Genomic DNA, 15,170 nt, shown 5'->3' with positions numbered 1-15,170 from the left:
ACAAACCTATCAAAAATAAAGATTAACTTTTTTAAAAATCACTATATGCCTGTGTGTATATCTGTATATAACATTCCTCCCTTAAGTAACAAAGTAAAAAAAAAAAAAAGTGACTTAGGATCAAAGCAAACAGAATGTGACAGCTTTTATGGAAACTGGTCATTTATTAATAATTTCTCTGGTTACTGCTTGAGAAAGGAATAAATAACCCAGAAGGCTAAAACTGAAAACAACCTTACTCAATTGATTAAAGGGAGACTATGAGTTTAAGAAAAAGGTGTTCAGGGATAGACCCTTTCATAACATCCTCTCCTACCAGCACAAAGCCAGCCTTTAGTTAGGTTTTCTAAAATATAAACATGCTTTTTATTACTTTAAGTTTTAAAGACAAAACCTTCTTACACTAAAAGCTGAAATGAATCCTTTAATGTTTTACAGATTTTTTAAAGTCATATTTTGTGACCCCTTTTACATTTAGTTACTCTAAGTGCTATAAAATCTGAACACTGAACATCTGTCATTTGAGGTCACAGAGATACATTTTCTCTTTGCCACACTGTACGTGAATCCCATAACACAGGATTCTCACTGGCTTCCAGGAAGTCTAACGTTCAGGGACAAAGCCATGTAAACATTTTGCATACAAATTATTTCAAATAATGTCAATGAATCAGAGAGATAACACTAAAAGTTACTTATACTTTTTATACTACAACTTATTTGGTAAACCAATGATGAGGTAATTTCACACTTTCAAATAAGTGGTTTAGTCTCCCAAAGCAAATGAAAGGGCTTCCTCATGCTTTATTTTACTTGAATTTTAAGTAAAAGCTCCAAATCAGTATGGCTTTATTATATCTTTTTTTAAAATTAATTTTTATTGGTGTTCAATTTACCAACATACAGAAAAACACCCAGTGCTCGTCCCGTCAAGTGTCCACCTCAGTGCCCGTCACCCATTCCCCTCCAACACCTGCCCTCCTCCCCCCTTCCACCACCCCTAGTTCGTTTCCCAGAGTTAGGAGTCTTTATTATATCTTTAATATCTGATAAAGAAGTCTGAAAAATCATCTCATTCATCAACCTGCTGAACTATTCCTTTTTCAGAAACATAGATACCACCCCAAATTTTTCTGATATCCTTGCCTTTAACTGTTGTACCTTGCTGAATCAGAGTAGCTGAGATTGATTCAAGTTCACTATCTTTTCCTTCAAGAATTAACTCGTGTTTCTGGGCTTGAGATACTGAACGAGCAATAAATGGCCTCACTTGAACCCTGCAGATGTATTTTTCAACCAAGACACTTTGGATTTCGACAAGAAAACCATTCTCCTGGATACCAACGCTGATGGGGAAATAAGCATACACAGACCTCATCTTGCAAAAGAAGCCCAATATAACATCCTTGGTCATGTTCTGTACAGGACAACAGACAGTACGGACAGTAGCCACTTCTTTGTTAGCTCCCCACCATTTGCCAACTCAGAGCCTCTTCTTTTGCTTTCCAAGCAAAGAGAGCTCTATATTGATGGACTTATGTCCTTCACAGGGCTCCTCAGGGGTCCTTCACAATAACAGTGTGTCCCTTCCCTACTGAGAAGTGACATTTTCTGAAATGTAGACAGTCCAAGTCCTGAAAATGGTCTTCATCCTTACAGTAGATGTGGCAAGGAGCTCTTATGCTTTAACTTTAAAATCAGGGGTGTCTGGATGGCTTAGTTGTTTAAGTGTCCGACTCTTGATTTCAGTTCAGTCTGTGATCTCAGGGACGTGAGACCAAGCCCCGTGCTGGGCTCCATGCTGCCTGTGGAACCTGCTTAAGATTCTCTTCCCCTCTTCCTCTGTCCCTCTCCCTGCTAATGTTCTCTCTAAATAAATAAATTTTTAAAATAAAATAAAATAACATTGAGGTTTAAATGAATTTCCTGAAATCAAGAAAGTAAAGACACTTCACCTTTCACTGACTTTTTTTTCCCCAAGAGCTTAATTATCTTAGTATATTTTTTATATCAAAACTTAAAAGTTAAGGTAGAAGGAACGCAAGTGTCCAACAATAAACAAAAAGGATGTTCAGCCTTAAGAAGGAAGGAAATTTTTTTTAATAGAAAAAGGAAGGAAATCTTGACATATGCTATGAGTGAATGAGCTGAGCCTTGAAAGCATTATGTTAAGTGAATAAAACAGTCACAAAGGGACAAATTCTGTATTAGTTCACTTACCTGAGATACTTAGAATAGTCAAGGTTTAGAGAGAGAGAGAGGGATTAGAATGATACCTCAAACCATGACTCTCACATGGGTCTCCCAACTGCTTCCAAAATAATTTACCAGCCTATGCCAGAATGATCTTTAAATCCAATCTGATCCTGCCCCTCTTTGGCCGTTAGCAACAACTGCTGATATAACCTATGGCAGGAGGGCGTTAAGACAGAAGTCCTGTGTCCTACACACAAACTTCTCCAGCAACTGTATCCCACCTACCATTCCTTTAGCATCAGTTCTTGGTTTGCCCACTGTCACACCTCACTTCATCCATACCACACAAATACCAGTAATTTGTTTCACATTTCTCTGCCTCAGCTCTAGCAGCTTCCGTTTTTTCCCAATTATGTGATTTAAAAAATCTCCTTCTTGAAATCTTTCTAAACTCCACACTCAAGGTAGGGATCAGCTATTCCCTCCTTTATGCCTTCAATGTTCTTTCTATGAATGTCTAGCATAGCACCTACAATATTTTAAGGTATTTAGAATATGATATGTCAATTTGCTTACTCTCTTAAAGTCATGTTCCTTGAGGAAAGTGATTATATTGTGGTGTCTGCAGGGTAACTAGAATATAGAAAACAATAAATGTTTGATAGTTCAAAAAATAAATACACTAGAATAGGGATTTTCATATGTGCTTTGCAAAATCTCTGCCTTATAACAGGTCAAAAAAATGGGTTCCATACCCAATTAAATGTAAGAAATGCTGCATTCTATAACTTCTTAGAAATCTAAAATGCACATCTGAATACCCAAGATAGGGACACCTGGATGCCTCAGAGCCTGAGCCTCTGCCTTTGGCTCAGGTCGTGATCCCAGGGTCCTGGGATCAAGTCCCACATCGGGCTCCCTGCAGGAAGCCTGCTTTTCCCTCTGCATGTGTCTCTGCCTTTCTCTGTGTCTTTCATGAATAAATATATTTTTAAATAGTTCTTTAAAAACAAATAAAAATGAATCCCCAAGATACTTAGAAGTAATGCAACCAAAAACCTGTCCCCTTAACTGTATCACATTCCCAACTTCTAAACTTGTAGCCCACTTATAACTCCTATTAACATCCAGTAGAACCAGAATTCATGCTTTCAGAATCACTGCATTAACAGATCAAGTATTTCTTTTTTTTTTCAGATCAAGTATTTCTAACATGTTTAGATATCTAAAATATCTGTCTCATAATCAACAAATTATAGAAAGTTTTACAGCTTAAGTTCTATATTGCTCTATTAAATGTAACATGTTAAGAAATATTAAAGCTAAGTAAAAATTCTCTTCTATAATTCTCCACTTAGCTGCTGTTAGTAGTACCCAGTTGCCACCAAATGGCACAACATTTAGAAGGAGACAGAGACTAGAATTCTACTCACCAAGTAAGTACTGTTAGACTACACTGCCAAGTCTCAAATTTAACAAGGAAACAAGACTCTGCCATAAGATATCAATGCAAAGGGCACTGCTTGGTTACATGATAGAAGGAACAGGATCTCTGATATAGAACTAAACAGTGTCTTGGGCTGCAATTGGGCATCCAGAGGAACTAATTTATGATCCTATTTATCAGTACAAGCACTAGGGACAGAGCAGAGTCATTAAAGTGAAAGAATAAATGTGCTCTGCCTCCATCTAGTTTTAGCTATTGTAATTAGGATTTTGTTTCTACAGGACATCTTCTTTGCCCAAGTCAGTAGGTTTTGTGATTATTAACCAGCCTCAACCCTTTATGGGTAAAAGAAGAAAAAAAATCCTGCCACCTGGGAAGAAATATTGAATAACTGCATTTATAGTTTGGTGGTGGCACACCTGGCTGTCTTTTTAGTCTTTATTTCAGTGAATGAGAGAAATTAAATACAAACTGACTTACACACAACTGGTAACATTAAAAAAAAACTAATAATTTACTTTTTCAAAGAATTTGAAATTCCAAATTGCTGACTTTTCATTTTCTACGAATTCCTTTTCTGATTTGCTGCTTCATATACAAACAATTCATATATCTTTTACTTGAATGTGAATGAGGCTCATGAATACTTTTAAATAATTAAGAGAGTGAGGATTTAAGCTAGTCTGAAGTCAACAAACCTGTTAACCATTTCAGGAAAAATAAAGAATACATAAAAAGAGAAACCAGAAAAACTACAGGAACACTTACAACATCTATTTTATTGCCTACAGTCAACAATGCTGCAACCACAGTCAGTATTTCATCTCTGGCAAGGGAATTGAGAGGGAAGATATATATGGAAAGGAAGAACTTACCTAGGCTAGAATTGCCTTTTGCTATAGTAATAGTCCTCTCAAACATTTCTTTGGATAGGTTTTGAAGCATGACACACTCACCAGTTGAGGTCAGAGAGCTCTGTTGAATTAAGAACTCGGAGCCCTGACAGAAAAATAAATAAATAAGTCACATGGAAAAGAAAACAAGACTTTGGAGTATGATTTCAACATCACCCATATTCTCTAACTAGTTGTGCCTTCTTCGGCAGGAAACTATAACCAAAATAAGTTCATAGGTTGGGTTCTGAAAATCTCAGCGTCAAGAGAGTACTTGCTCCAAATGCAGGGGTCAGCCAGAGTACTCCAAGGTGTCACTGATTCCAATCTCATCAGTACACAATACGTATCTTTACAATATTACCTTTCCAGTTGAATCAGGCAGCACAGGGGAAGTAAGTTCTGCACTCGATATAATTTCATTTGGTAGATGAGATTCAGCCCATGTTCTTGTGTTTTCACATTTGTATTGCTGTTCAATAGCATTTGCAGGTGTATAATCATTTACGGTAAAGCCAGAGGCAGGAGCCATGCTCAAGTCTACTGAAGACGGACTCTCATCCTGTCTTTGCAGGAGATTCTGGGTGTACAGTTCCTCCAAGGACATGTGCAGATCAAGTACTGGATCTGAAGAATTTTCAGTGACATCCTGATGATTAAGGAACAAAAATATTTTATTTTATTTTTATTTTATTTTTTAAGATTTTATCTATTTATTCATGAGAGACACACACACACACACAGAGAGAGAGAGATGCAGAGACACAGGCAGAGGGAGAAGCAGGCTCCAAGCAGGGAGCCTGACGCGGTACTCGATCTTGGGTCTCCAGGATCAGGCCCTGGGCCGAAGGTGGCCCTAAACCACTGAGCCACCCAGGCTACCCCGGAACAAAAATATTTTAAATCATGGCCAGAGTTACATCAATGTATTTTGTAAGACCATTTCTTAATAACTAGTGAAAAACAAAACACAATATAATCATTCATTACTCAAGAAGCATTAGCAAACATACAAATTCTTCTCTTAGATGACATTCTGTGTATCTTTATTTTTATAAATGCTTTTGAATACATTTCCTGCAGATCACGTAGGTCATGCTCAATAAGTTATATTGTACTATATACTGCCCATGAGCTTATTTATATAAAATATTATATTCTATTTGCAAAGAAAATTATAGTTTAATCCACATAGGAAAGTAACTTGTGTTTTCAAATCTTATTTAAGCGGTAGTTCATTTTTAGTCAATATAAAGTTTCTATAGAAGTTCAAGAGCAAAAGGAGAATATTGATTCTGATTTACAAGAATCTCCAAGGAAAAAATATTTTGATAGGCATTTATAGGTATTTATGGAGAAGAACAGAAAGCTATGTCATTCAAATTATTATAGGAAAAATTTTCATAAATATTCTGCATGATATACAAAGGGAGTACTAAGAAGATGTGTAACAAGGTGTAGGCTCTAACCTAGGCTCTCTTACTGACAATCTACACATCACAACAGAACCGCTGTTGACTTTATATTTATTTTCTAAAATTCGTGAAACTAGGGGATCCCTGGGTGGCTTAGAGGTTTAGTGCTTGCCTTCGGTCCAGGGCCTGATCCTGGAGTCCTGGGATCAAGTCCCACATCAGGCTCCCTGAATGGAGCCTGCTTATCCAACTCTGCCTGTGTCTCTGCCTCTCTTTTTCTGTGTGTGTGTGTGTGTGTGTGTGTGTGTGTGTGTGTCTCATGAATAAATAAATCTTTAAAAAAGATATTCATGAAACTCTAAAATTCTATAGTTCAACACATATGTATGCATCTATCTGCAACAGATATATTGTATCACTTATGTGCTTTGAGCAAGCAGTTGCCCCATGCAGTGCTATTGAATAAACATATCAATTTTCCCTACAATTCTCTTATTAATATTTTAAAGTATAAAAGTAGTATATGAATATATTATCATTAGAAAAGACTCAAGCCATGTAGATATATATGCGTGTGCATACAGAGCACAGTATGAAAGCCCTCTCTTATGGCTCCTACTTTCATTATTTCCCTGGTAGGAATAGCTGGAATCAGCTAAATGTCTGTCAGAATTGTTTACTCATTTGCATAATCAATGTGTACAAGTACACAAGCACACTCACATATACAGGCATTACACATTTTTACAACTAACCCAAACCATTAAAAGTAGAACGTTTTTTCTTTGTTGAAGTATCTCTATCTCTGGACACAAGAGATTTCTATGTTAGTAAATAAATACCAGCTTCTATCTTCTTATAACCACAAAACTATTCCTAAGTATGAAAGGCACTAGAGTGCAGGTTCAAAGGTGCTCACCCCACCACTAGTTATACTGTGTCTTAGTCCCCTCATCTATTAATTGGGGAACACAAAAGGACCCATCTAGTTCAGGACTATTGGGAGGACAGAGAGAGTTAATACCACACTAATAACATGTCTGACTTAACAGAAAATGCCCAACAGTTAACCATTACTGTTATTTTTATTACATATCTTCATGCATGTGAGAAAATTTATTTAGTATAAACTAGAATTGTGGGCCAAGTGATATGCACATTTAAAATGTTGGTACATACTGCCACATAGTCTTCCAATATTCCCTCACAAAGATATGAGACTACCTATGAACTCATCTTGCCAACCCTAAAATTAGTTTGGTAATTTGAGCTGAAAGAAACAGATTCTAAATAAATATAAAATTTAGTATTTACCATGCATGTCTCTGACGATTAATGAGAACATCCTATTTGTATATTTCCTGTCAACATTCCCTTTATATATTTTATTCTATCCAACTCTTCATCAGGAGGTTCCCACTTGTTCCTATCATTGAAATACTCTGTGGGTAAAGTCTGTGACACATACCACAAGTATTTCGCCAGCCTGTTACCTCTCTCTTCAGTTTATAAATGTTATATAGATATTTATGAGAAAGTAAATTCTTTATGTAATTCTTTATTAAATTATTTGTGTAATCAAATCTGTCAAAATTTTTTGTGCTACTTTCAAAAGTAGCAGTTTTTCCCCTGTAAGATGTTCGAAAATAACTCTGTAATTTTCCAGTGCCACTTGGTACCTAAACTGAAGTCCTGTAAAAATCCACATTAATATGTGCCTCTACTTGATATATTCTTGTTCTCAGGAACAAAAACATACAGAGGAAACTAGTGGATCCCTGGGGGGCTCTCACAGTGAGAGCTGAGTTTTTTGTTTTTGTTTTTGTTTTTGTTTTTGTTTTTGTTTTTGTTTTGCTTAAGAAATCCTTTCACACAAAGTAAGTGAAACTGCTTTCTAGTATTTATTTTGTTTTATAAATGCCTTCTTTTTAGATTCAGTTTTAACTCTTCTAGAACTGATTTCACGATGTGGTGTGAGATATGAATCTCATTCTATTTTTTCTAAAACGCTGATCAATTTTTCCAACACAGTTAATTACATTCCTTTTATCAGCATACATTTATTCTTTCTGGAATCATCAAATATTCCTGGTAGAAAGAACTGAGGCAAGTGAGAATACTGTACAATCAAGTAACATCTTTAGCCTCTTCAGGAACAATGACAGGAAACCATCACCTCCTCATTGCTGGAACCTAAACAATAACCTATTGGCCCATTCACCCAACTTTGATGATTTTGTTATAATGAAAAATAATAATGTACTTACTACAGAATTAGCTTCTGTATTACTAAATTAATTATAATATTTAGCAGGGTATCATCTTCCCCAGGCCTCAAATAAAGATAACAATTAAAACTGCTTTTCATCACAAAAAGAGGTCAAGTTGCCCTTGTTAGCTAAGGTTTACTATAAACCGTGTGACAGAAATTTCCATGCATTATTCATAAAGGAGTTAACACAGACACATAGAAAAGAAAGAGCTAATCAACACAGCAGACAACAGACGCCTACTTCAGAAACATTTCTGGTTGCTGAACAACCAACTGAGTTTTATTTTTAAAAGTCTTATGGATCTAAAAGAAAATCAGTTCTTCCCCTGTAAGATATTCGAAAATAACTCCATAATTTTCCAGTGCAACTTGGTACCTAAACTGAAGTCCTGTAAAAATCCACATTAATATGTGCCTCTACTTGATATATTTTTGTTCTCAGGAACAAAATGAGAGACAGGTTAAATAAAAATGTCAAATACACTAGAAAAGAGCTGTTTAAGGGTGATGAATAAGTTACAGTCATACCTGGGCACACTATTTACTCAGATAATTAATTTATATAGACTAGCTAAGTACTGAAACATTCACTGGACACAACCTGATTTTCCTCAATTAGCAGTCTACCACAGAAATCCTTCTGTACTGTGGGAAAATATACCAAAAGCACAGCCACTCAACTTACCATCATTCTCTCACTTTGAGAAAAGGTATGGTGCTTCCTTTATTTTTTGTACACTGACACTACTGAGCAAAAAAGCGACTTCTTTTAAATACTTTGAGAGCTTGCAGTGTTGTCACTAAGACTTTCACAATCACTCTCATCATCTTGACTAGAGTGATTTAATTAGCTTTTGATGTAACTCCTTCTCCAAAGAAAGAAAGACGGGAAAACAAAACTTTAAGCATGGGTGTGAAGACAGCAATACTGATGCTATAAAATGACACTATGTGGTGATTTACAGGAATAGGTAGAATTTTTTTTAAGATTTTATTTATTTATTCATGAGAGACACATAGAGAGAGGCAGAGACACAGGCAGAGGGAGAAGCAGGCTCCATGCAGGGAGCCCGACATGGGACTTGATCCAAGGACCCCAGGATCACACCCTGAGCCAAAGGCAGACACTCAACCACGGAGCCACAGAGGCATCCTTTTTTTTTTAAAATCATGGAATCCATTAGCTGTGTTTTGTGTGCAGGGTGCAAGGAGGGGCTTCTAATTTAACCAACACCAAATTCAACCTGCACTGGAATCAATACCATTTCCTAGTGGGACCAATATGAGGAATAAAGGATATGAATCAAATTGTATCATTTCATTCCTAGAGCAAGAATAAGTGTGCATGTACAGTGGAGGGTGGGGCACGGGAGTGTGGATAAGGAAAAGAAGGGGAGATGCATACATAATTATTTAATCTTTACTAGGTATATTTGAAAATCCAAAACAGGAAAAAATTAGTGAAAGCATCTTTCTCCCCAAAACCATAGTGAGCTTCTAAACGAAAGTCTAGAAGCATTTAAGTTTAGAAAACAATTATTTCTGCATTTTGTTCTGTCCTTAAAGATGATGCAGAAAAGGGAATAAAAAGAAGAAAATTTAAACCTCTATCAATGGGAAAACCCATTGGGTTTTTGTCTTTAAAATTCACACCTTAAGGGCTTGCCTCTATTAGTTCAAATGCCATAGAAGTAGCTCTACAGTATTTTTCAGATTCTTGAGTAATAGTTATTTCCCATAAATGATGATTAATCAAATTAAGTGAACACTACTCCTTTAAAAAATCAGAATAGGCTCCAAGACAGGAGAATTTTGGACAAAGGAGTTCCAACATATGCCTATGAACCTTTGGTATCTCAGCTGCTATCAGGCCCACGCTCTGCTTTTAGGAGTCAGGCCTCCCTCCTATGATGAGTCCCTACTCTGAGTGATCAGTTCTCACAACTTCTAGTAGCATACCTGACCAAGGTCAAAGACTTCTTGTCACGGTAAGAAGAAAGGTAAAATTATTTGTGCATTTTTAGCCACCAAGATTTACATATCTAGCAAAGTCATAAGCCTGAGAAATCACTGGAATCTCCACGCTCTATTTTACACTTCTTTCAAATCAGTACAGAGCCTTCTCTGTCTTAAATATCATTCACTATAAGATTTTATGATACCTATTAAAGGGTTCTAAAGTGAGCTCATCTTAAGAAAAAATGGTCAGAAAAAAAGAACAGAAAAATGGCCAGTTCTGAATTCCATAGCAAATTGCCATTCTGTCTTTTTAAAATAAACTTAGTGCAAAGAAACAGGAAGATGAATACATCATCTAATTTACTTACATACAATTTTCTAGTAAATATCTTGATACTATTTAGAGGCCACAAAATGAAAACAAAAATAAAAAACAGTGTTGCAGAGATTTACCACGATGCAGGTACAGTCCTACTTTCTAAGAAAACTGAAAGCACACAGGAGTTTCACAATGTGTTTTAAAACATCCTCATTAATGTCTTCTTTGTTGTTTTGTAGTTTAAATATTTCAGTTGATAGGCCAGCTTGCCAAAATCTGCTCCAACAAAAGAGTAAACTGCTTACGGAAAAAAAAAAAAAAAGGAGGCAAATAGACTTCAGTAAGCCAATATGCTGTGCTACATACAGCCAGCATTTGCCCTGTAAAATATATGCTTCTCAGTATGCAGATTGTGTAATCCCTTTAAGTAACAATTACTAAGTTAAACAATGCAATCTGTCCCACTGGCAAGAAGAAGTGTGCTATGCTATGGATTAGGAGAGTCCATTAGGAGATGAACTCAGCTTCCAGCCCTGAGGCCAGTAAAGACTGAACACATTCCAGATAGGATGCAGGCACACAGACAGTCTCAGGTGTGGTGAGAGAGGAGCAGCTGCTCCATTCAAGATTATACCTTGCAAACCAATTCAAGGAGATTTCCCAAAATCATTTGCAAGGATAACAGGTGCACCTTGAACATAAAAGAAAATGCTTTGAAAATGTTCTGACCGAAAAATCACTTGTTAATCAGGAAAGAAGGAAAACTGTGCTAGACCTGTAAAAATTCTATTTTCCATCTTATTAGAGATACAAATATACCTCCCACTGAATTTAATTTATATGGAAAATATGTATTTCATATATTTAAGAAAGCTACTGTACAATCTTTTTATCTTGATTTTTAATGTTCATTTATGGTATGTTTCCAACATGGAAGAATAAGGAAATTATATTCATACATGAACACTTTGCCCAAGTATAATAGATATTAACATTTCACCACATTTTCTTCAATCCCTTTTTCCTCTGAAGAGGGCACAAATGTATTACACATACAACTGAATTCCTACACTTCCTTCTTTCACAAAGAATACCTTCTTTCCTAAAGTTGAAAAATGTCATTCCTACATATCTTTAGTTTTTTTAATACACATACACACATACTCATAAAATACACTGAACTGTTTTGTGCATTTGTACTTACATTTCTAGAAAACATAAAAACTCCAACAAATAAATAGGAAGACAACACAATATAAAAATTGTCAAAAGATATGAAGAGGCCATTGACACAAATGAAAACCAAAGGACTGGTATGTGAAACAGTGTCCAACCCCACTAAAAAGCAGAACTCCAAATGCATTAGTAAGATACCATTTCACGCACAAAAGATTGGATAGGCTTTAAAATATTACTTATTAAACATTATAAAGTACATCACCAAGAAAATGAAGAAAGTTGGGGCATTTATGCCAATAACGTATTTCAAAAGTATACATGGCACAGATATGTCAAATAATAACTAAACTCTTCATTCATATCCAGTGACTTAACCATACTTTGCCATTCACTCTGATTTCTATGTATTTTTGGCATCATTTTATATAAAAACATATGACAGTATTAAATTTAACTTTCTAGTAAATATTAAATTAATGCAAGAAATATTTTACTATCCAACTGCATGAAAATCAATTTTAAAACCATTAAGAAAATAAAGTTCTTATGATTTTTCTAAAGTAGACACAGCTAAAAACACAATTTGAGAAAAACATTTCATCAAAATTTTTCTATTTTGTAAATCTTACTCAAAGCTTTGAACTCTTTTGTCTATCATTCTGTACAAGAGAACCTAGATTTAAATATCACCTACCAGTCTAAAAGATGCTCAATCAACACTACCTAAATGAAATTGCACTTTGATCTGATAATGAATCCGTAACTGGAAAAACATAATGCCTTTACCATGCTACTCCCACCATTCCCCATAAACAATGACCTCTAGAAAAATCAAACACAAGGCTTTCCCATAAATAAAATTGCAATTCCTTTGTACCTTGGGAGGAGAAGATGGAAGGGAGGGACCATAGTTCAGGCCATCGCTACAAGCACTGCCGTGAAGAGATAAAATAGATGCTTGAGTGGAGTAGATACTGTCATTATCAGGAGAATACTGAGACTCAAATGTAGATTCATCTGCTAAGTCAGCCTCATTTGTGTCCACCTAGGAATAAAAACAACAATATCAGTTGGAAATTCTGGTTACATACATGACAAGTCTCCACTTGAGACTATAAAGCATCCTATTTCTTATAGACATCAGAGATTGACTAAGGCAACAGAATGAGGGCAAACTGGTGCCCACATAGTTATTTATTCTATCAATAAATGGACTAAGGTTACAATTAACAAAGGGCCTGGATTGGTTCTAAGTTTAAGTGGATTATAAATTAAGGAAAATATTTCCTTTTCCCAGTTCACAGTGTTTTTTAATATCACTTGCCCAACTCCTAGAATTTTATAATAAAATGGATGAGGTCAACACTTCTCCTATTCAACTAAAACTATCATTCAACAAGGCTGTTATTTTTTTTTTCTATTTTTATTTTTTTTAAGTAGGCTCCACACCTGCATGGAGCCCAATGTGGGACTTGACTCATGACCCTGAGATCAAGACGTGAGCTAAGATCAAGAGTCAGACACTTAATGATTGAGCCAAACAGGCACCCTTATTTTAAGTTATTTTCAACTAGATTTTAAAACCATTCAAGGTGCAGATTCTGAACTTGTTGGTGATCTTCAGAAACCAAAAAGATTATCTGTGATTTCATATTGAAATAAAAGCCCTAGTTCTGGTTATGGGGAAGCTATAAAGTTGTAAACTTCTATTGTTGGAAAACTCATATAAAGTAGGAAATCTCACTATATATTATCTAAAACTCCTATCTCTATCTTCTGTGGCAGAACCAAGTGAAAGAATCAACTCATGATCAGCTTAAAGTTCTATTTACAATTCACTCACAGTTATGCCCCAGAATAGATAGAACATTAATACTACCCTTCTCTGCTATTATCAGCATTTTCTGTCTTGATGGCAGAATCCCATGTGTTTTTCTTTTTTGTGGTTTCAACTAACATGTTTTGCCAGGAGAAGAATTATGACCTTATACCAGCTCATATTCTTATAAAAACATGGTAAGAATACAGGTATGCCACTTTCAAGTGACTCTCTTTCTCTGATAATATATGTTAAATTTGTGTTCAAATTTACTAGTGAACTACTTTGTAGAGGTTTACCCTTCGCAAATGTTCATCATGTACAACAATCGAGATAGTAAATATTTCACATCACTATCCAGATAGATGGCATTAACTAAGCCATTGTAGATTATTGATTAGATTGTAATGTGATATTACTGTATTTATTATAACATACACCAAAACTTTCTAAAAGGCAATTTCAAGAGCTGGTTAACTGAAAAATAGTAACAAGAACTGTCTCCCAAAAATAAGCATTATCAAAATCAAAAAATAATTCATACTCTGTTCTAAAGCAAAATGTACACAGCTGGTTATAAATATGTAATGGAGAATGCCATGGGTTTTAAACCACATTCTATTCTGATACACTGAAACAAATACTTAAAAAGCAGAGCATATTTCTTAAACTGGGCAACATTTGTCCAAAAGGGAAATTAGGTCAGGAACCTGGCTTTAATAGGAGTAATGGAATAGGATGTACAATTTGTTATATTTATGGTGTATAAATGCCACATGTTTATTCCTATCTGGTGTTTAGCTTTATATCTTAATTATTGCTACAGTATTGTCTCCTCTCCCAGACAGGTTCTTAGAAATAAGTTTCACACAATTATTCATCAGTGGCCTCCAGTGGTCCATGAATATATTTATTCCAACAAATGATTTCATATAGGTCAAGTAAAAATAAAAGTTTAATTTAAAATTTTGTAGTAAATCAGCGATGTTTATTACATTTTGTAATTATAGAAAACATGGGTTTTGACTACTTTGGAGGATTTTGTGTTCTTAATAACTAAATCAATGTATGTGATTTTCACTTTATTTATATCAAATGGAAAAAATATACTTTTTACCTCATTCAAAGGTAGCCAAAATTACCAATTAACTGTAAGAAGTTAAATAATGACTAGAAATGGCCCAAGTATGAAATGAGAGCAAACAAGTGCTTTAATAACTTTTGGTATAATGTAAAGATTAATTCTACTAGTGGGCAGAATGCATTGCTAACTGACTTTCTTCCCTTAATCCAACAAATAGTTTTCACATATGTTGTTTTTCTTCCTATTTTGAAATATGAGAACCACTAGAGTTGAAATGAAAATGTTTGGTTTCCCAAAACAGAATAAGCAAAGAGTACATAGTAAGATTGTAGAGTACTTTGAAAGGCAAAAAAAAAAAAAAAAAAAAGACACGTAAACACGTAAGATTTCTGAATGAAGACCTGATACACTGAGGCCACTAACCAGAGCCAAGTCAGCCCTGAAGAGGGCTCTGTCAGCCGGCCCTTCCTCCTCAGAGTGTCGTGGGTGGAGAAAGGAATCCTCCTTAGCAGAAACATACCCTTCTTCTGGTGACAGCTGCAGGGAGAAGGAGGCTCAGTGTTTGAGGATGAGGATGAGAGAGAACA

The 15,170-nt window shown here is 35.3% G+C and overlaps 1 protein-coding gene and 1 pseudogene across 13 annotated transcripts in view; both read right to left on the bottom strand.

Annotated features, from left to right (window-relative positions):
* Window positions 1–15,170, bottom strand: part of MPDZ (multiple PDZ domain crumbs cell polarity complex component) — a 164,523-nt gene that overhangs the window by 67,302 nt on the left and 82,051 nt on the right. For 12 of the 13 annotated variants that reach the window (XM_041761409.1, XM_041761412.1, XM_041761415.1 and 9 more), the window contains 4 exons: window positions 15,007–15,120; window positions 12,558–12,725; window positions 4,901–5,185; window positions 4,519–4,642 (listed from right to left, as the gene is read on the bottom strand). In XM_041761409.1, the coding sequence (XP_041617343.1) occupies window positions 4,519–4,642; window positions 4,901–5,185; window positions 12,558–12,725; window positions 15,007–15,120 (691 nt within the window). The remainder of the gene's footprint in view (window positions 1–4,518; window positions 4,643–4,900; window positions 5,186–12,557; window positions 12,726–15,006; window positions 15,121–15,170) is intronic. The other variant, XM_041761417.1, reaches the window with a different exon arrangement.
* Window positions 1,046–2,930, bottom strand: LOC121494698 (annotated as a pseudogene).

This window comes from Vulpes lagopus, chromosome 7 (genome assembly GCF_018345385.1).
Source record: "Vulpes lagopus strain Blue_001 chromosome 7, ASM1834538v1, whole genome shotgun sequence".
In the NCBI taxonomy this organism is placed as follows: Eukaryota; Metazoa; Chordata; class Mammalia; order Carnivora; family Canidae; genus Vulpes; species Vulpes lagopus.
The sequence above is the reverse complement of the archived record's forward strand: the minus strand, read 5'-3'. Positions and strand labels throughout refer to the sequence as shown.